The sequence below is a fragment of the Labeo rohita genome, chromosome 14 (genome assembly GCF_022985175.1).
Source record: "Labeo rohita strain BAU-BD-2019 chromosome 14, IGBB_LRoh.1.0, whole genome shotgun sequence".
Lineage (NCBI taxonomy): Eukaryota > Metazoa > Chordata > Actinopteri > Cypriniformes > Cyprinidae > Labeo > Labeo rohita.
In genome coordinates this window covers 8,509,314-8,532,717 of record NC_066882.1, presented here as the reverse complement: position 1 = coordinate 8,532,717, position 23,404 = coordinate 8,509,314, and the positions used below count along the sequence as shown (strand labels likewise).

General features: G+C 35.0%; 1 protein-coding gene across 7 annotated transcripts in view; it reads left to right on the top strand.

Annotated features, from left to right (window-relative positions):
* fgf13a (fibroblast growth factor 13a) overlaps positions 1-13,689 on the top strand; it is a 147,845-nt gene extending 134,156 nt beyond the window's left edge. For all 7 annotated transcript variants that reach the window (XM_051127364.1, XM_051127363.1, XM_051127368.1 and 4 more), the window contains 2 exons: positions 4,089-4,287; positions 12,004-13,689. In XM_051127364.1, coding sequence (XP_050983321.1) covers positions 4,089-4,287; positions 12,004-12,140 — 336 coding nt within the window. In that variant the 3' untranslated portion in view covers positions 12,141-13,689. The remainder of the gene's footprint in view (positions 1-4,088; positions 4,288-12,003) is intronic.
* The last annotated feature ends 9,715 nt before the right edge of the window (positions 13,690-23,404 follow it).

Below are 23,404 nucleotides of genomic sequence, written 5' to 3'. Positions count from 1 at the left end.
CTGACCCCAAACTTTAAACAGGAGTGTATATTATTACAAAAGATTTGTATTTAAAATAAATGCATTTTAACAATTTTATTCATTAAAGAATCCTGGTTCTAAGATAATATTAAGCACAACTATTTTCAACATTAATAAATCAGCATATTAGAATGATTTCTGAAGGATCATGTGACACTGAAGACTGGAGTAATGATGCTGAAAATTCAGCTTTGCATCACAGAAATAAATTATATTTTAAAGTATACTAAAATAGAAAACCACTATTTTAAATTGCCATAATATTTCATAATATCACAGTTTTTTCTGTAGTTTTAATCAAATAAACGCAGCCTTGATGAGCAGAAAATACTTCTTTTAAAAGCATTAAAAATCATACTGATCCTAAACTTTTGAATGGCAGTGTATATATGGCTAAACTGCTATCAAATTAATAATTATATCATAAATGATGCTTCAAAACAATGACAGCCAAACAGAAGATATTGCATGTTTAATATAGAGTTATGTTCCACTATTACTGGAGTAGAGCTGTTATAAACTGTCAAGCAGTTTATAAAATATCTTAATTAACAACTAAGATTTAAATGGAATAGATTTTAGCGTCTTGCGTCTGGTAGATTATGCTTGATTGTCACATATATTGAAATTGTAGCCACAATATTCATATGCAACACATTTATGTAATTCATGCAGGAAGTGGGATGAAATAACACAATTTGCTGTTATTTAATCTGCTGTCTCCTGTATAAACCTCAAACCTGCTGTAGATTTTCCCCTTAAGTGCATCAAGCTCTCAGAGCTGAAACACCGAGCACTTTCCCCTAGTGATGTTTGCAGAGCGACACAAAGATTATTTACCGTTTCTTTCTTCCCATGGCTCTGATGAAAAACATGATTTGATTTACAGCTCTCTCTGTAATATTTCCACATCATTTGCCACACTCAAACAGTAAAGATTACAGCCACAAGACCCTGAGGTTCTGTAATCCATTTCAACAGAGCCGTTCAGTTACTGCAACAGCAGCCCAAAGGCTCGGCGTGGATATTAATCTAACCTCTTCTAATGACTTTCTGTTTGAATTTACTTCGCTCCTGCATTTAAAGAGATGGATATGGTACGAGCACATGGTTTTGAAAAATCAAGCGTAATAAAACCATGTGTATAATATTATCAATATGAGTTTAAAATGCATATTTTACCAGGACTGTACAGCACTTCTTCATAGTGATATAGCTAGTTAAGTCCTGCCTGGTTCTCCATGCCTGCACTCGCTTGGTATATAAACAGGAAGTGTGGATCCATGAGCAGTGGATGTGTTGTTATTGTGGCTTTGCATAGGCATTGATTTATTCCGAATGATTTATTGGGCTGGCGAATGAGTTAGACACCTCTTGAAAAGCAATTAGTTAGCCAGATAACATGCAGAATAATGTAATTTGCTGTTGCTCCATGCACTGTCTCTGATCTTTTCACCCTCTTACACCGTTTGCAGTATCCTAACGAAGCACATAGTCAATACAGGATCAAGCCTAGTGGGAGGCGAACGTTTATAATGACTCAATGAAGTGCACACCGTGTACTTGTACACATTCAATGCGGCCCGATCCATAGACCGAGCTGAACAGCGATCCATTCCCAAACTCCATTAGCATGTTTATGCAACACTACAACATAGATTGCTTTTGGAAGTGCTAATGAGAGCGAGCGTACAACAGAGCAAGCAGGGAAAAGTGAGGATTATTAGAAAAAAAACAAGATAAAAAGCAGATAAAAGGGGAAGTAGAGATGTTAGGAGGATGGCAGACGGACAAAAATACTATTTATTACACTGAGATCAAAAGTTTTTTAATTAACAGTTGGTTTTTTATTCATTTAAAGTTTAGTTGCAAAATAATGATTGTTTTCTACAATGTTGTTTTAATATAATTGAAATACTACTTTAGTTTTTATTGTTTTCAAATATGTAAGTTTTAGTAGTATAAAGTAGTATCTAGATACTAGTAGTATCTAGTTTTTTTTATTTTTTTTATCTCAATTTAACTATTATTTTACTTTAGCACATCAAGTAAATTAAATGTACGATAGCGTTTTAGTCCCATGTTAAAACAAATCTAAGATTACGAGATTAAAGTTGTAATATTTCAAGAACAAAGTCGGAATGATGAGAATAAACTTAAAATAGTACAAGAATAAAATCGAAATATTTCGAGAATAAAGTTGAAATTATGAGAATGAAGTTAAAATATTACAAGAGAGATATTAAGAGTTCATTTGCAAAAACAGATAACTCCGTTTTTAACCATTTTTAAAAATCATGTTTTTTCATTGTGCATTCCAGTTATTCCAAATTAAACTGCAGTTGGGTTATTTTGATTAAGTAAATAACTAAAAAATAACTAAAAAATACTGCTGACTAACACAATAAAACAACAAAGACATGATAACATAATAACATAGTCTTTGCAAATAAACTCTTCATATTTTGAGAATAAAGTCAAAATATTTAGAGTTTAAAGTCAAATTTACAAGAATAAAAAACAACATAAAAACATGATTTCTGAAAACGAAAAAAAAAGAAACAAGTTATCTGTTTTTGCAAATAAACTTAATTTTTCAAGAATAAAATTGAAATATTTTGACATTAAAGTCAAATTTACAAGAATAAAGTCAAAATGTTTTGAGAATAAAGTCGAAATGTTTCAAGAATGAAGTAAAAAAAAGTTTTAGAATAAGAATCAGAATTACAAGAATTCATTAATAGCAATTATGTAATTAAAGTTATAATATTTTGAGAGAATATTCAAGCCTATTGTGCATGCAAATGGCCCAGATTAGGAGCACTGGGAGATTTTAGCGAAAGTTTTTCAGTTTTAAAGCGAAATACAAACAATATGTCTATTACAATAAATAAATAAAAAGTTTTTCAAGCTTTTTAATGTGGCATGACAGATCTCTGTATTTGCTTGTAAATGGGGGGCATGTAAGTCAATCATCTTTACGATTACAATAATGAGACATTTGTTTCATTAAATTAGGTTATACTGGGGTTTTTTTTATGCCTTCTGATGTTCCTTCACTTTTATATCTTGGTATAAACTTGAAATTTGTAATTTGTAATTTTTATTTTGTGATAAACTGACAGAATTTGAAAGCTTAGCTGTGATATATTAAAAGCAACAAAGCACAAAATTATTGCAATTACTGGGTGGCCTGTGCGCTACAAATAATGAATGGAAGACATTAAATATTATGTCCAATCATTTACTGTATTATACCATGAATAAAACCACTTGTGAATAGTCATTAAGTCATAAAATGTTTTTGTATATTTTATGTCAGTTAATATTTATTTTATTTCAAGTCACAAAACAGTTTTTATGGTTTTACTTAGGGTTAGGGTTAACTACAGTATAATAACCCTTGTTTTTCTCCCCCTCATCTACCATTGGTTGGACAGACAGATAGTCTGACCCCAAATTCATGCCATTGTTTGATATTGTTACATGTTTTACACTTCGCAGGGATATCAGTCTACTAAATGGTTTGTTATAGCTGACTTTGTAAACTAAGCTATTTGAATAAATTACTTTACAGTTACTCTTTAGACACTGTATTTGTGTATGACTGTATCACCAAATGTGACCCTGTACCACAAAACCAATCATAAGTTGCACGGTAATATTTGTAGCAATAGCCAACAATATGGGTCAAAATTGGTGTTTTTTCTTTTATGCCAGAAATCATTAGAATATTAAGTAAAGATCATGTTCCATGAAGATATTTTGTAAATTTCGTACCATAAATATATCACAATTAAATTTTTGATTAAGTGCTAAGAACTTCATTTAGACAATTTTAAAGGCGATTTTTCTCAATATTTGGATTTTTTCACCATCAGATTCCAAATTTTCAAGTAGTTGTATCTCGGCCAAATATTGTCCTATCCTATAAGGGTACATTTAAAAAAATTGACCTTTATGACTGTTTTTGTGGTCCAGGCTCATGTATTACTTACCTTACTAACTGTGTCAGATTAAAGATTTTAAATTTCAGACCTCATCTTGCATCTTTTTTCTCCTTCCAGGAACACTTCACACCAGAGTGCAAGTTTAAGGAGTCGGTGTTTGAGAACTACTATGTGACGTACTCCTCCATGATCTATAGACAGCAGCAGTCGGGCAGGGGCTGGTACCTAGGCCTGAACAAGGAAGGAGAGATCATGAAGGGCAACCATGTGAAAAAGAACAAGCCTGCTGCACACTTCCTCCCCAAGCCTTTGAAAGGTAAGTCACTGCCTCAACACACTATGTGGTCAGGCTTATTACTACTGGTGCAGTTAAAGGAGTAGTTCACCCAAAAAATAAAAATTCTTTGATTAATTACTCACCCTCATGTCATTCCAAACCTACAAGACCTTTGATCATCTTTGGAAGACAAATTAAGATATTTAATTAAGATATTAGATAAGACGCTGCATAGACAGAAATGCAACTGACGCGTTCAAGGATTTCATAAAAAATATTTTAATTTGTGTTCCAAAGGTGAACGAAGGTCTTACATGTTTGGAATGACACGAGGGTGAGTAATTAAAGAAGTCCACTTCCAAAACAAAGATTCACATATAATGTACTCACCCCCTTGTCATTCAAGATATCTTTCTTTTTTCAGTTGTAAAGAAACTATGTTTTTTGAGGAAAACATTTCAACATTTTTCTCCATATAATGGACTGTTATGGTGCCCTGATTTTGAACTTCCAAAATGCAGTTTAAATGCGGCTTCAAACAATCCCAAATGCCATTGGAAATGATCCCAGGTGAAACAAAAGGTTTTTATCTAGCGTAACGATCGGTTATTTTAATAAAAATAATACAATTTATATACTGAACAAGGAAGGAGAGATCATGAAGGGCAACCATGTGAAAAAGAACAAGCCTGCTGTTCGAAATGTCGAAATGTCGAAAAACTCCCATCTCATGTTCTCCCTCAACTTCAAAATCGTCCTATATCGCTGTTTTACCTTTTTTGTTAAGGGTGTTTGATCTTCTTTGCATGTTTGCTTTGCAAAGACTGGGTCGAAACTTCTGCAGCGATGTTGGATGATTTTGAAATGATTTTTAAAGTTGAGGGAGAAAATATGATCAGAGTTTTTCGACATACCCTAACCGTCTTGAGTCAGAATACACAGAGTTCAGGGAAAGAAAGGCAAGACGAGCATTTTAGATTAAAAAGTATTTAAATTGTATTTTTTTATGAAAATAACCAATCGTTTCCCTAGATAAGACCCTTCTTTCTCAGCTGGGATCATTTACAACCACATTTGTGATCGTTTGAAGACCCATTTAAACTGCATTTTGGAAGTTCAAAATCGGGGCACCATATCAGTCCATTATATGAAGAAAAATGCTGTAATGTTTTCCTCAAAAAACAATTTCTTTACGACTGAAAAAAGAAAGACATGAACATCTTGGATGACAAGGGGGTGAGATACATTATATGTGAATCTTTGTTTTGGAAGTGGACTTCTCCTTTAATGAAAAAACTGTCATTTTTATGTGAACCATCCGTGTAAGTTGCTCTATAAAATGATTTTTGAAAGTCACTATCCAGCTCTAAAACATTTAATCGACTAAAATTGAGTTTATTCTCTATAAAAGGCTTCTCACAAACATGAATGACTGGAAAAGTCATTTAAGAGTTTGTGGGTAGCCTGATGATTCATCTGCTAGACAGGAGATAAAACACAAGGCATTTTTTATGGAATATTGTATCTTTTTTCAGTGTCAAAATGAAATTCCATTATATGTGCCCCAATGAATGCTCTAAACTATCCGCTCTGGACCTGTGAGCACACAATCTGCCCTTTTATTGTCGCTCCACCTGCATTTAGTTTGGCACGCTGTTCTCTCCACGCGCCTGAGGGAAACGCTGGTCTCAGGCTCTTTGCTGAGGTGATGAGGTGTGGATAGTGGAGTCCGTAAGGAGCGCAGCAGACGCCAGCACAATCAGACAGTTTAAAGCGACGTCTGTGGCAGAAGGCGCGGCAATGATAAAGCAGCTTTTGACAGCAAACAGCGCTGTACCATTCCATCCAGGCCAAGGCAGCCATCTCTGAGCAGAACACAACAGAGCTTTGTGCAATTGTCAAAGTTCCTTGTGGCTTTCATCTGCCGGCTGCCTGCTTTCTTGTCGACGAACACAGAGAGAGTGCGCTCTAAGCACAAATCCTAACTCTGTGGAAGTTTTCTGTTGTTGTCTTTGTTGCTTTAGAAAAAAAGGATGAATGAAAGCGTACATTTTAAAGCATTAAGAGACTATGCATAAATATTCCATTTATTTCTGAGCGTCAAAAGATGTGCCAATTTCAAGGTAAACATTTAGTTTTATTGCTTTTAGATTGACTTTTAATGCCTTGTCGTCATTTAGTAAAGACGCATAATTAGGATTTTTCTCCTAATGAAGATGAGACGGTTCTCCAAACTATGAGCTGCTTTGTTTTTATGTAAAGCAGTAACTTATCAAATGACTCATGCTGCACAAATGAGTTTTTGAACATAATGTCTGATAATGTCACGCTACTTACAGAAATCAATAACGCTTTTCATTGCTTAAAGAATTAAAACAAGGTCTTTCATTTGATTATAATTAAAAATGGAGGCTTAGCAGATGAGAAACATTTTGTTCTCCCGGAAAATGTCTTGGCCCTTGAAAATGCATTTCCTTTTTCTAAAGAGGCTTGTAGTGTGGTGAGAGGATAATGGTGAATGTCGGCAATGTAAGAGACAGCAGGAGCAATGCATTAGCTTGGAAGGACAGTCTACTGTCTCCACACTGCATTCACTGGTTTCAAAGGCTATTGCACAGCCATTTAGTGAGATTTATGCTTAAAAAAAGGTGAAATAACAATATAAAATACACCTATTCAAGACATATTCTCTGAATAAAAGTCTTAAAGGGATAGTTCACCTAAAAATGAAAATTCTGTCATTAATTACCCACTCTCATGTCGTTCCAAACCCGTAAGACCGTTCATCTTCAAAACACAAATTAAGATATTTTTGATGAGCTTTCTGACCTTGCATAGACAGTAGGCGTGTGCGATATTGACAAAAATAATATCTCGATATTTTTTGGGATTTTATCGATAGCGATAATTAGATGATATTTTGCTGAGTGTCTCATTGAGCTGGTATCTTAAGGACTACCATGGACAGCTGACTCCTAAATGTTTTGATATTCTCCATATTCTGTGTGGTGGTCAGTTCACACTGATAGAAATAAATCTTTTCCAATACGTTTAAATTGATTTTTACCTTTCATGGGCATTTTAACCTTTAAAAAGCCATTTTTTCTAAAAGTGTGCATTATCTTTTGAGTCAAACTCTTACATTTGGGCTGTTAACAAGCAAATGAAATCAGCATCAACAAAATTCATCTTTGCAATGCAGAGGAAACACAGAAGCTGCATCTGAAGTGGCATTTATGCTTTTCATACTTCCAGCCAAAATATCTAAATATTCTTAAATCAAGAAGAATTAAATCAAAATCAAAAATCAAAATAATCTGCTAATGGGGTAAGCAAAATAGTCTTATTTCAAGCAGAAAACAAGATTAATTTGCTTGTTTCAAGAAAAAAAAAAAAAAAAAAAAAAAAAAAAAAATCACTGAATTCTGACTTCTTTTTCTGAAAACAAGACAATAATTTTTGCTTGTCTAGAAAATCCTTCTTGGTTTAAGAATTGTTTATATTTTGGCTGAAAACAAGACAAAAAATGCAGTATAGATGCATTTACACTGCTGCAGTTACAAATGCATAAATAATAGTTTGATATTTTAAATATAAAACATTGAATACTGATATTTGAAATTATTTAAATAATAAAAAGATACAAGTTAAGTGATTAATGACAAAATTTTCATTTTGGGGTGGAGTAACCCTTTAAATGTAGAATCAAAACAGCCAGTAAGTGGCAGCAAGTCACAGTTAATAAGTGAGTCATTGCGATTGAACCCAGTCATTCAAACGGTTGAATCATTCAGGAACGAAACACCATCATGTTGCTCAGAGACGCAAAACAGTGCTGTGGCTGTGTTTGGAATGATTTTTGTTGGTGAAATAGAGCAAAAACAGGCAATGTGGTGTCTAAAATGTAAGTCTCTTAATTCTTGTCTATTGAACTGTTGTAAAAAAATCAATATCACATTTGTAATCACAGGGCTCGAAATTGCGACCGTTTTGGTTGCATATGCTCCCGGAATTTAATCTGCGTGACCTAAAAATATATGTGGGAGCATTTGTGCAAGTGCTAATAATTGTTGTACTACACAGTATATGACTGCTGTGAGCTGATACAGTGAGCCATTCTATCCAACATTAGCTTAGATAACCAATTAAACTTCATCTTTACATTCTTAGCTTTAATGCATATTTTAGATATTAGCTGTAAATCACTCACATTGTGCTCCGTTGGAACTCGGAACCGGCCAGATTTTGCTCCAAACGTTTTCTTTCAACCAGTGTTTTTCGGATTTGCACTGCATTGCAATTAGCGGTATGCGATATGAACATTTTTGATTCTTAACAATTAAAATATCCCTACGATCTGCTATTATTGAAGACATAAAGTAAGTCTATTGTGCTACAGCGCACATTCTGTCAGTTGCAGTTCTGGCGGCTCTGTCTCACGCAACATACGTTGTTTACTCAAAATGTTTTCTCTTAAGTCTGTCAGTCCATTCTGTTTTTGCTTCAGATATTGAAATTATAATCTAATTTAAACCAGAAACGGCTCATGCATGCAGCATCTTTGTGTGGATTAAGTTTAAAAATGCAGTGGTTGCTTCTAATTTAAATGACTACAGAGAGTTTGACCTGTAATACAGAAAATAAACTTGTTCATGTTTCATTCTTTCTTGTCCCTTTCTTAAGGCAATAAATAATCATTAAAAAAGGCTTTCAAAATCAGCCCATTTGACAGGTGAAGCTATTAATCATCAGGATGTTGCTGGCCGTTCCTCTCAACTGGCAGTTGTGGTGCTCCTTAATATTCATCGGGTGCTCTTAAATTTAATTTGGTGCTCCTAACTTTTGAATTTGAGAGCACCAGTGCTACCAAGTAAAAGAGTTTATTTCGAGCCCTGAATCATGGTAATTGTTGGAGAAGAAAACAGCACTCTTTAAGTGATATTAACTATATGAAGTGGAATAAATCTATACATTTTCTGTCCCAGTGTCTTGAATTTGTGATTTGTGAATTTGTCTTGAATTCTAGATGTATTTTAATAGACTGAATCATGCAGTGAAAGAAAACACTGTTAATGCATATGCGCACTAGTCTAGACTTCACGTAATGCATGCACTGCACTCGGTTGGTGTTTTGAATGGTTTTTGCAAAATACTCGACAATGGCAAATTAAATATCATTAAAACATCAACTACGATATTATCGTAGACAATATATATTGCACCTAATAGACAGCAACACAACTACTACGTTCAAGGCCCGGAAAGGTAGTAAGGACATTGTTAAAATAGTCCATGTGACATCAGTGGTTCAACTGTACTTTTATGAAGCTACGAGAATACTTTTTGTGCGCAAAGAAAACAAAAAAAATAATGACTTTATTTAACAATTTCTTCTGACGCAGGAGCTGGCATTAAAAAAAAAAAAGTCAACCTTGTGCATTAACTAGTGTTAACAAATTGAATGTTATTGCAAAGTGTTACCATAATCTTTCATTAGAAAAGCAATGATTGTGTCAGTTTAGTTGTTGTCGAGGAGAGTTATGTAATTTGAAAAGAGAGAGGAAATTGAAATTTTGCTTGCTGCCTTATAAAGATTCTCTAGCAGTATTCTTCCAGAGGACCAATTAAGGAACTGTCTCCTCGCTGTGAACATGGCTTTGGCTGCCAGCTCTCGGCTCACAAAGTACTGTAGTCTCTGTCCAGAGTGCGCACACACACATATATAAAGCCCGTACGATCATTACCGTTGCCAAAGAAGCTGACGTATCTGCATCATAATCCTACTTTAATTAGAAAGCGTTTTAAACATTTAAAAGTGCTTAACACTTCAACCATGCATTGCCATATTGACGCAGTCACACTTTGAAGCACACTGGTCCAGATGATTTGATGAGCAGGTATGTGACAAAGCCCAGAGAAAGCTCTACAGAGTGCTCTCATAATGACCTGGCCACCGGTCTCTGAGACTCCTGCATCCCTCCGGTGAGAAGCTTGACACTCGCTTGCACAACCAATACGTCAACTATCGATTCGTAGAGCTTTCCACTTAAGTGCTGTATCGATTGCATGTTGCAGGCAGAAGAAGCTTTGTGTGAGGTTAAAGGAAGTCTTTGTGATGCTCCCTGCACTGCACATCTATCGTTAAGACGATCAGACAGATGAATTTTAGCTCGTCGGCTGCCTAGTGGATTTCTGGAGTGATGATATGTGAAGTGCTTGAGCCTGATGTTGGTGTCAGAAAGCAGGCGTTGACACTAATGGAAAGACTAATTTAAAAAAGTAAACAACTCGCACTTGCATATAACCACTTTACATCAAAATATGAATTAAAATGGCATGAAAGCATGATCTGTGGGAGTTTTTTGTGAGTAATCAGCGTACTGAAAGTTAAAGTAAATCTCTGTGTCTGTGACCGGTTTTTACTGAGCTTTGATGACTGATGATTAAAAAAAAATCAAAAATAGTAAAAATTAAGTAATAAAAAGAATAACTGAACATAAGTTCAAAAATAAAATATTTAAATTATTTAAATTGTTACTGCCTTGAGTTATTTTGGAATAAATGTAAAACTCTTGACCAGATCCATACTTGGCTTTAATAAATAGAATATTGATTACATTGTATAAATAAATAAATAAATATGTATATATATATATATATATTTTTTTTTTTTTTTTTTTTTTTTTTTTCTTTTTCTGCTAGTGTAAGTAATGTTTAACCAAGAAAATGTGACTGGACATGAATATATATTTGATAGTTAAAAAATGCACCACTGATATGTACACTACTGTAAGTTTAGGGTCTGTATGATTTTTTTTTTTTTTTTTTTTTTTATGTTTTTTGAAAGAAATCTTTTATGCTTACCAAGACTGCACTTGTTTGATCAAAACTACAGTAATATTGTGAAATATTATTAGTGTAAAACAAATGTTTTCTCTTCTAATAAATTTCAAAATGTAATTTATTTCTGATGGTAACACTGAATTTTCAGCATCGTTAATCCAGTTTTTAGTGCTAAATGATCTTTTAGAAATCAGACATCTTTTACTTTCACTTTTGATAACTCTTCTTTTTCAAATATCATGTTTTTTATTCTTGTAAATTTGACTTTAATCTTGAAATATTTTGACATTATTCTCAAAATAAGAAGAGTTTATTTGCAAAGACAGATAACATCAGGGGTTTTTTTATTTTCAAATAAAATTATGTTATTGTTTTATTGTATTAGTTAGGTATTTTACAAAATAACCCAACTGCAGTTTATTTGAGATTTATTGGAATGCACAATGAAAAAACATGATTTCTGAAAATTGTTAAAAGTAGAGTTATCTGTTTTTGCAGATGGGCTCTTCATACATTTGTTATATTGTAAACGCAGATTTCAGAGCCCTGATTTAAGATTTTGCTGTTGGGTTTGTTTTTTTGTTTTTGGCATAAATAAATGGCTTAGACAATTACTGACCACTGGTTATTGATCACACTGAAGTTTGGCATTTTCTGTGCATATTTAAGAAGAAAATGCCTAAATTGCAAATGGGTAAATACACAAATGCAATACAAAAACTTTTTTTTTTTTGCTGACATTGTTTACTAAAAGTGATGGAAAATGTTCAGCTTGTTCACATTTAATCAGTGCCTTTCATGAAGTAAACAAGCACATTTGCATCCCATTAGCATTTTCTCTGTGCACATCTAACATAAAACGTGGCATGCTTTTACTAACCACATGCTCGCTCTTTGTTTCCTGTTTTTCAGTGGCCATGTACAGGGAACCCTCTCTGCACGACCTGACCGAGTTCTCACGTTCCGGTAGCGGCACACCCACTAAGAGCCGGAGTGCCTCCGCTGTGTTGAACGGGGGCAAAGCTGTGAGTCAGAACGAGTCAACGTAGCCCGGTTTACCCGGCCCGGCCCGCTACCTTACGCCTTCACCAAAACCTCTGAATGCTTGTGACTTCACACAGACTTCTCTCCAAAAAGCTCTCAGCGGTTCAGGACAACATGAAACATAACATAACCACTCGCAAAGTAGAGTAACATTTGATTGGACTTCTTTATAATTAGCTCGTTTTTGTTACGTTTAGCTTGTTTGTTTGGTTTATCACCACTATAATAGCCTTTTTCACGTGAAACAGAAATTGTAGCCTTTCTTACAAAGGGACGTTGCATTTAAGTCCCTCTCAGCAGTCGAGCGTCAATCATCAAAGTTCATTTCCTCGCATTGCAGGTCCTGATCATTTGTTAAGAGTTCAGGGCGGTGAGTGAGGGTTTTAGCTGCACGGGTGCAGTGGAAGGAAGGCACCCTTGTCCTCCATGCTTCCTGAGTGTGAAGCGATAAAGAAGCACCCGTCCCGGTGCGTGGGGGGCTCCTGCGTTCTTGTGCACTCGCTCAGAGAGCTTCGCTCTCTAGCATGGGAATATAAAGCCTGCGTTTTGCTCACACGAAGAGCGAAGCTGAGCCTCTCCGAAGCAAGAGGCCACGGCTTGCTAATTGTTTGAATTAGCTGTGAGCTTTTCTTACTTTCTCTCTTCCTCTTGTTCTTCCCCAAATCAGTGTTTTTCGAGGTTTAACCGCGACTGGAGATCCAGCGCACCAAAGACAGAAGTGTGAGAGTTTCCCCTCGGGCCGTCAGACCACACCGGTACATATATACGCATGACAGGTTCAAATTAGTGAGAGGTTTCAGTATTCGAGGAGATGGATGTGTGGTTCACGAGGGCTGTTCGATGTCACTCCTTTTGTCTCTTTGCGTCCCGTCGTCCGTTTTCTAAGTTCCTTTAGTCTGTGTGCTTGTGTTTTTGCCTTTCCCGCACATGTCGATTCTCCTTTGGTCAATGCTGGTCACCGTTGCCGGTGATTTCCGAGACATGGCGGGACTCCCACCTGGACTGCGTTTTGTGTATAAGTAATTTACGGTGGTGACGATTTTCTATTTAAATGAGCAGACAAAAAAATGATACTGTGGAACTTAAGTTGGTTGAATTTTTTAGGGTATGTCTAATTTGTAAAAGTGAAAAAATAGAAAAAAAAAGCTAAAAAAAAAAAAAAAATCTTGTACAGGGCATGTACAAATCAGGTTGTGTACAATAAGGACCCTTTTTGTGGCCTGCAGTACAGTATATATCCTTTCCCTCTGGCAACATAACGTCATACATGCTACATGGGGGTTTTACTCTCTTCTGTTTCTTTCTGGGTTTCTTTCTTCTTTTAGATGAACATACAGTATCTGTTGCATGGGAGACTGCAGGGAGGTGAGGAATAGAGCTGCATGATGTAGGCTATGTGTATTAACTCCTCCCTGGATCATATGTTCCAAACTACCAGGATAAATCTGACAAACAACATGTATGTACCGACCGGCGCTCTGCCGCGTACCTTCAAGTTGTTTCTTATTTGTTGTGTACATACAATGCACTGAATAAAATGTTTATATTAAGATATACTTTTAAAATGTGTCTGTGTGCTTCATTCGTTGACTTCGATCGCTGTGATTGGATTATCATTCTACAGGCCAGGCAGCTGTGCTCGTCTTTGCCAATTCGGTTTGTTCTAATGGCCTCTTACATCTTATTTTAATCTACTTACTTTTGGAATCGGGATATTAAAGAGTCATATCGTGCCAGCGGAATCAAATACTGAAGCGACGGAGCAATCAGATTGATAGCTGAGGAAAAAAAACGTACACTTTATAGCTGCTGGAGTACTTTTGTGTTGTTTTGAGTGTGAATAAAAGTAAAACGGTGCTTAACAGAGGACTGTGTTGTAAGAAGGTGACAAATAGCGCTGCACTAGGGAGCGGATGTTGTTTTTGATGGTTTCCTGGCAGTGATATAGCCAACTGTATCCATTTCCTATGGACCAAGATGAATCACCCCTCGAAAAATCTGTTCTTTAATTGCCTACAGAGTCAAGACTGCTACATGGCTTCTACCTTGTGAAGCAATTCCATGTAATGAATCAATACGGTGGTAGACAGCACTGTGACCAAAGACAGAGTTCCGTGGATTAATATAGTGTGGTTATATTGGAAACTCCTGTTATAGAGCAGTAGATCCATACAGTTTATTACTTTTGATCCTTTATGATATTACGTTGAATATTATAATTTCAGTATCGGATATAGCTTGGCATTTAAACGTTTGGCGTTGCTAAGATTTGTTTTAATAATTTTAAAAGAAGTCTTACCAAGGCTGCATTTATTTGAGGAAAATGACAGTAAAAATTGTAATATTCTGAAATATTTTTACGATGTAAAATCACTCCTTTCTATTTGAATATATTTTAAAATTTGATTTATTCCTGCCATGCAAACCTGAATTTTCAGCATCATTAATCTAGTCGTCAATGTCACATGATCCTTCAGAAATCATTCTAATATGCTGATTTGCTGCTCAAGAAACATTTATTATTATTATCAGTGTTAAAAAAGTTGTGCAAATTAATATTCTTGTGGAATTTTTTTTTAAATGTTTGAAGTTTGAAAGAACAGCATTTATTTGAAAAAAATATATTATCTTATTAACACCAAACTTTTTAATTAGTTCAGTCATATTACCTTGATTAGTTTTGCCATCATCTAATGCTCATTTAAATATTTATCTTTAAAAATACTAATAATTTAATAACAACATAAATGTTATCTTTGACAAACGAAAAATGATCATATGGTACACTATAATGTTATGCCTAAAATCACTTAAAACATTTGAATTTTTTTAAACTTTTAATTTCCACAAAATAGTATAGACTTATTCTATAGACTTGTTTTATATCATTTTAATCCCTTTATATAAAATATAACATTTATATATTACAATTTATATATATACACACTACCAATCAAAAGTTTTTGAACAGTAAGATATTTAACGTTTTAAAGAAGTCTCTTCTGCTCACCAAGCCTGTATTTATTTGATCCAAAGTACAGCAAAAACAGTTTTGAAATATTTTTATTACTTTAAATAATGGCTTTCTAATACTATTATTTAGCAAGTATGGTTTAAATTCATCAAAAGTGACGATAAAGACATTTAGAATGTTACAAAAGATTTCTACTTTAGATAAATGATGTTCTTCTGAACTTCTATTCATCAAAAGAACCTGAAAAAAATTCAGTATAATTAGTATTATAATAATAATATTAAATGTTTTTTGAGCAGCAAATCAGAATATTAGAATGATTTGTAAAGGATCAATTGACTGGAGTAATGATGCTAAAAATTAAGCTTTGAAATCACAGATATAAATTACATTTTAAAATATATTCAAATAGAAAACATTTTAAATAGTAAAAATATTTCACAATTTTACCTTTTTTGCTGTACTTTGGATCAAATAAATGCAGGCTTGGTGAGCAGAAGAGACTTCTTTAAAAACATTAAAATCTTACTGTTCAAAAACTTTTGACTGGTAGTGTATATACAGCATATATTAAATATTTATTGTATGAATGTAAATGTCTATATGTGTGAGTGCAAGAGGGAATATAAGGATCGCTAACAATGGTAAAGATAGTGAAACTGTCTTTGGTTGCAGTGCAGTATGTATATACAGCAATCAGGTGGTCAGTGTGGTATTAGCTCTGTAAGCAGAAATGAACTAATGAGGAGTCTGTTCCACAGCAGCAGGTACGGGTACGACACATTTCATCTCTTATGCTGCTGCTCTGTGCACTCCCATTATTTCCTCTCTGTGGCCCTTTCTTCTTGTTCATTAGCCAGCACACTCTAATTCATTAACACAGACAGTTCTGTAGCAATGCAGGCTGAAGCCAACTGGACAGACAGCAGTTCACAGAGCATCCAGCATAATGAAGACAAACCCTCAGGGGATCCCAGTAACTCACTATAGAGACCTCACACACCAAATACAACTTATAGACATTTGCAAATCTTATGGACAAAGTCTGAAAGCGGCAACTGAATGAATCCTAAAACCCGTTTACAGCCATGTTTATACACATATTGTGTGAAGTAAAATAGTACTTTGTATAATGGTAGTTTTGTCTAATAGTATAATGACGGCAATTCCAATTCCATGTTTGTGTTCATGTACTTATAAACTGAAAAGTCAGAGGATGAAAACACCGCGAGCGTCACACAGAACATGCAGGATTCACATTTAAATAGCATTTTTGTGTACTGACCTGCTGATTTATTCATCCCAAATTCAGCAAATTCGATGATGTTCCGTGTTATACGGTAAATTCCATTTTTATGACTGAGTGTCATGTTTCTGTCCACGTTTTTTGCACCACAGAAAACAGGGCCATATTAACGCTACGTATACGTACGCAGCATACATATTGGTACATTAAAACTCTTGATATGGTACAAATATAGCTGGTACAAATATCACACATCTCTATTTAAAGAATGATTTTCAGTCATTTACTATCTTTCCAAAGTTTCAGCACCACGGACAGCGATTGAAATAACAACAGCATCTACAGGCTTTCATTATAAGTGTTGTCTCTCTGTTTCATCTCTTTGTTAAAGCTTCTATATGCATCATCTGTCCAAGCAGAAAATGATATGATCCATAATGATCCATTCAAATGATATGAGCATATCAAAGTCATCACCCCACTTACATTTTTTACATCATTCCCCAATTACATTTCACTACATCATCTTTTAAAACGTCATAAAATGTCAACTTTCTGACTCACACTACTAGTAATCCTAGAGATGAATGTATCTGTCTGCTATACCGGGCTGAAGTCAAATGGACGAATTATGTCAAGGTAAAATATACTATGACATTACCAGACATTCTGCATAATAGCCTGTTATGTTGAAGCCCAGAGCACACTTCTCTACCTAAAGGTCTTTGTACGTGACTTCATGTGTGTGGTTTGATAATTGCACTGACCTCTGGAGGAAGTGGTTTGATCTCTGTGAGAGTGCTGGAGCAAATGAGCCTGATTGGGGACGTCTGAAGCGCATGTGCGAGGGAGACGTTATGCAAGAGCTGTTTATGTGCTCAGATAATAGCTCTATAGGCTCAGAGGAACACACACGTATGTACAGCACTAAGTTCACTGAAGGACATGAATGCAGAGAAGAAGCTCTTGATATGATGACATAATTCTCTGCATCTTTCAAACGCATATCGAGCACTAGACTGTCTGTATGTATATGTTTAATTCACAGACATAATCTAGGGCAGAATGCACAATCCACTTTGAATGCACAATCCAGCACTAATTTGACTCTTGTGTTTTGCCCTGAGGAAAGTATATGATGTAACACTTTAAATTCCAGAATGCTGAATTATAGTTTAACCTACATATGAATTTGGCGTTGCATAACACCTTTATGGTTAGTGATTCATAACATCCCTATGTTTTATCTGTATGTCTGATTTACAGTTTCTTTAACCGTATTTCTTTCCATCCCTTATGATTCTACCCATCATTTTTTTCCTATGCCTCGCCTATCTCTTTCCTGTTTGTGAGCAGGTGCAGGAGGGAATCCCGGACTGCGTGTGCTGCTGCAGTGGGAGGGATGTGATTACATAAGAGAAGCAGACAGGCCTCTCCTCTCCTCTTCTCTCTCTCAGCCAGTCATGCACTATTCATGAGGCTCTCTGCATCAAAACTGCATTCCTATTCCTGACACTTCCATGCTACTGCCACAAAAACAGCCACACTGACCATGAAGAATTTACAAACCTCCCTAAGATACTCTTCCACTCATTCTTCAACTGCTTTAACCCACACTCTTAAAAATAATGTTTTTTTTATTGGCATCTATGGTTCCATGAAGAACGTTTAACATCTATGGAATCTTTCCATTGCACAAAAGGTTATTTATGATGGAAAAATGTTCTTTAGATTATTAAGAAGTTCTAGAAAAAATGGTTCTTTTAACCAGAGAGGATTTTCTTTTTCATGAAAATACTAGTTAATGTTAGCACATTGAACGTGCACAAAAAACTAATTAAATCACTGATCATTTTTGTATTTTTTGTGATTTGCCAATTTTTGTTATTCTTGTTGAGTTTCCAGTCAAAAAAATACCTACACTGTAAAAAATAAAAAACACAATTTGTTGAGTCAGCTTAAAATAATTTGTTACCCTGCTGCCTTAAAATTTTAAGTTCAGTCAACTAAAATAAGTTTAGTCAACAACTTAGATATTTGTGTTTGCTAAACTTAACAGATGGGTAAGTAACCCAGCTGCCTTAAAATTTTAAGTTGATTCAACTCAAATATATAAGTTGTCACTTAGTATAATTTAACATTTCAAGTTGAATAAACTTTTTTTTGAGTTGACTGAACTTATACTGAACTTACAAAGCTTATAAATTTGATATCATGCTATTTACATGCTGGTCATTTTTACCATGGTTTTCAGCACAGTATGTTTTTCCATGACGTGTCATCAATTGGACAATGAAAGTAAACGATGTCCCTGAACGAAAGAAACCCGCATCTTTTGCTGATTATCAATGCTGAAAATGGTCAATTACTGTCATTTTTGGGCTATACTAAACGGTCAGACAGGGAAAAACATTTGGAATACTATTGACTGCCAAAAGTTATAACAAATCAAGGAGAAGAATGCAAAAAACTGTCTAAGGAACAAAATGCATTTGTGGTTGGCCAAACTGAACCAGGATTTCCAGGGCAAGAATCTTGACAATATTCATGTTTGTTCTTATCATTTCCGGTCAGGTAGGTGAAACATTAGGCTAATATCTTAATCAACACTGCTTGTAGGCATCTTAAACACCTATTAACGTTAGTTTGTTAAATATTGCACCCTTTTCAAGCATACTAAGTCCTTCTTTTTCGTGCTTTAGACAACATAAATTAGCAGAACATTGTATTACATTAACCGTGCAATCAATCAATGCTGTTGTTTACATCCGAGTATCGCCAATATGCCCACAGATCTGGGTAATTGACCAAATTGTGACATACGTGCAAACCTTCTATAAGAACTGTTCACTGAAAAGTTCTTTGGGGAGCCCAAATGGATCTCAAATGACAAAAAAAAAAGCTTTTGGGACCATTATTATTAAGAGTGAATGCGTCTCCAAGTTAGTTCACTAATAAATATTGTTTTATTGATTAGGTAATGAACTCATAGATGAGGGGTGATTTGAGTTTGCAGATGAGCGAGTTTCCTGATGTAACATTCACAATAAGCAGATCAATAACTCTAGTAATGAGTCCAGTGGTCCCTCTGGCTTTACTGTCGGCTTTTCAAAGTGGTTCTCTGATAAACTCATTGGCATGTTAGGAAGCGTCTTGGTGCTCATGGTAAATTACACATTGGATAGATTTATCTTCATCAATGAGGCTGTCCAGTTGAAAAAGTTTACTAATGCATTTTAAGGTTTTACTAATAGACTCATTGATGGATTCATCGATATAGACATTAAGAAATGTCACAGATAATCAAAGAACTCACCAATGGGATAAGCTGACTCTCTTTTACTCTTATTTTTATTATGTAGCCCTACTATCCACCTTTTTCTTCAACGTGGGAGTAAGCCTATGGGTGAGACTTCCAATTCATTATTCGCCATAGGGAAATAACGGGAAGAATAACAATGTGTAGTAAACAGTAAAACTGTTTGCACTACAAACTAGTGTGTTCATAATTAAGATAATACATTAAAATAGCATGGTAAGACACACATTTGCAATATCATGCAGCAAAATGTGCTGTTTTGGACAGCTAAAAATAGCTAGACGCAGACGAGACCAGATACCAGACCCATAAAAAGTAAAATTGGCCGTGCCCGTTCTTACGGGGAAGAAAAAGGTGGATCGCCTCTTTTTAAAAAAGTTGCAATACTGTAAGTAACATTGATTACATGTGTTCATTCATTAGTGAACTTCACCCATGAACTCAATCCATCACTGGAAGAATCAGTCCACTAATGACATTTGAGGTTTTTTTTTTTTTTTTCAATTTTGTCTAATCTACAGTCAATATGATTTTAAAAAACAACTGTATTTCACAGGGTTTTAACAGGATGTCATGAGACTCCGTAGATCAAGCTAAATCACTGATAAAGCACTGTGATTCACAGATCTGACATTTACAATGTAATGTAATTTATCACAGGAAAACTATGCTATGAGGACATTTTATCTCTGTTGGCATAAATGTCATATCACATGAATGACAAATCAACAAAGCCTGGAGTCAAGTCTCACACACTGATGATATGAAGACACAGGTAATAAAAAACTGAGGGAAAAAAAACAAAAACAAATGCTGCTTTTGATTAATACAGACTCTTAATCACTATAGAACTTCATAAAGGGAGTCTGGGTAAATTCTAAATACAGTTTTAGTAGGAAGAGTAGGATCTTTGACAGTGTGAAGGGGTTTAATCAAGATCATGTGCTTTATAATGACATAAACGTTAAAAAGAAATTCATGTTTTAACTGTTCATTCAGCTGTATAAGAATGAATCATGCTCATAGACTTCACATCCACTTCTACGTCAATTGTTTTTCTCTCTACACCGAGTAGAAATGCATTGTGCGTGTTTCTAGTTTATCCTTTTTCCCCCCCTGCAGTTTTCCAGGAGGAACTAAAATTTGATTTGATCTGTTTAGTCACATGTTGAGATAAAAAAGATGTCAAATGTAAAGCTTAGAGCACATTCAAATGATGAAAGCATCTGATGAGACAGCTAGAGGAAAACAGAGATGGAAACACTTGAACTGCTCCTGTAGCAGACAGACAATCTTGTGCTTCGAGTAGAACGAGAGCATGAGAAGATTTTTCAGCCATTTAATGAGCAACCTGACAAGATGTGAAAAAGAAGTGGCTGTGAGAGAACTGGTGACGGCAGTGGTGTACGCAGTTTTGTAGCTCAAAGAAGAATTAAACAAACACATTTCAAACGCTGGAGAAGTGTGTGATTTACGCTGCATTAAAGAAAAGAGCAAAATAATTTCAATGATTTTTGAACAGGTTTCCGAACTCTAACCTGCCATTGGTCAGTCAAACAGATAATTAGGATTGAGCCTGAGCTGCTGCATTGAGAAGTTCTTTCTTTCTTCTTATATAAAGTATATATCATATATTTCTGGTTTGAGGTACTGTATGTTACACTTTACACTGGTATACCGATGTTTGCCTACTGTATGTCAGCTGTGCTCTGTGTTTCTGTGTGTAAGGACACATAAAACCAGGATTATTCAGAAAGCTGCTTATTGATATCTAAATGTTTCAAGTACAAATCAATGCATCTCATTAACTATGCCTGTGTGAGTAACCTCCAGAGCTGAACACACAAACTGAGTGTGCAGGAGAACAAGACAAGAGGGATGAGGGTCAAGCAGGGGGTGAGACTCTTGTTGCCATGGTGCCACTGCACGTCACCGTCAGGAGAGAAACCACACGCAACCTCTTCCCTAGCCAGATGGAGATTCCAAGATTTCCAAGAAATGGCTCTGACAAGAACGAATCATCAAGCTGATGTACAAACTTCCTCCCATCTGGAGCATATAATTACATCTGGCAATTATATATATATATATATATATATATATATATATATATATGTAGTGTATACTATATATACACTATTTGCTGTTGAATGCTTAAAACTGATTGGCTGACGAACATTCTAAGGTGTGCAATTATTTTCAGAGAAACACATGGCTAAAGTAGCTCCAGGCAGGTCTTGACTGCATGTCCATATCACTTCGCTAAACGATTTCCGTTATCTCAAGTATCCTTACAGCCTAAAACAGCAGAAGAACCTAAACCCACAATGACACTGACCTAGCAAATAAATCTAGTAAACAACATACTCTCTCTCTTCCTTACAAACGCACACACATACAGTACAGTATGTGGTTCAAGGCCAAATGGTTCAAAAACATGAACAACACATAAAACGTTTCCTGTCGCGATTAAGTTTCCCTCCAGTTGGCATAGTTCTCAGCGTAATTTGACACTTTGTGCTTTAATTTTGTGTCCTTAAACATTTGTTTTTTGGATTGACAGCTTATAAAAATGTAGTTCTGTTTTTTTTTTTTTTTTTTTTTTTAGCTTGTTTACTGTACACCTTGACACATAGCAGCTTTTAGACATTGTTCTGTTTTTTGTTACAAGTCAGAAATGATGAGGGCAGCTTCCCGCAATACAAAGTCAATAGAGAGCATTGGATTGTTTTCCCCCCAGGTGGGCGTGGTTTTCAGATTATGACGCATGTCGCTCTGTCTCTATTATACACGTATTTCATGATTAAATATGTGTCGTTTATGTGCGAAAAGTCAGTACACGCATGTTTGCATGTATTTAACACATTTTATATGCGTATAAAACATGTTAAATACACATTTTTTTAAATGTGTGTTTGGCATGTTAAAATTCACATGTTTTTTAATCATTTGGCCTTCCACACTTGCACACACGTTAAAATACATATGCACAGAATGTAGTCACCACTGGTCTGACGATTTCATCAGTGAAATAGCTTTGCAACTTAAAAGCTACATGACATTGCTCACTAGTGAGGTAATTACGGCACTGTTTTTGAAGCGCATTAACTTAATTTTGCTATTAATACAGATGTTGCTACAGATGTTGCCTCTGTTGCAAAATTAAAATCTCGATTTTTTTCAGAACATTTAACAGATTCTTGATTTTTTACAGTTTTTAACTAGTCAACTTGAAAATGTAACTACAACATGATTCAAGTAACTTTTTCTTTATTAATCCTCTAGTTAAAGAAAATTCTATTCCAAGTGCACCACACTTGATGTAAATGTTAAACAAATTACTTAAGTATCTTTGCAGAAAAGATGCATGAACTATCTTGTACAAACTTGTTTTTTACATATTATAATACATTATATGTTCAGAAATAATAGGAGGAAAACACTTTTAAAAAAAATCTCAAAAGTCAGCAAGGTAATTCTTCAAAATGACTGAAGGTATAACAGCAGTAGACTATTAATAACTATAAATGTTCTGTAAAAACAATGAACAGCAGCTTTCAGCCTGTCATCATGATGCAAACATAAAATATCAGACATACAGTAGTAGTTCTTGTAAGGTTTTTTATTCGATTGTGCTGCTTTGTGTGCTGCGTTTGACTGTTGCACTCACATCTCTTGCAGCATCTCATACATGAAAAGGCATTCTAAAAAATGCGGCGCTTAAGTTAAA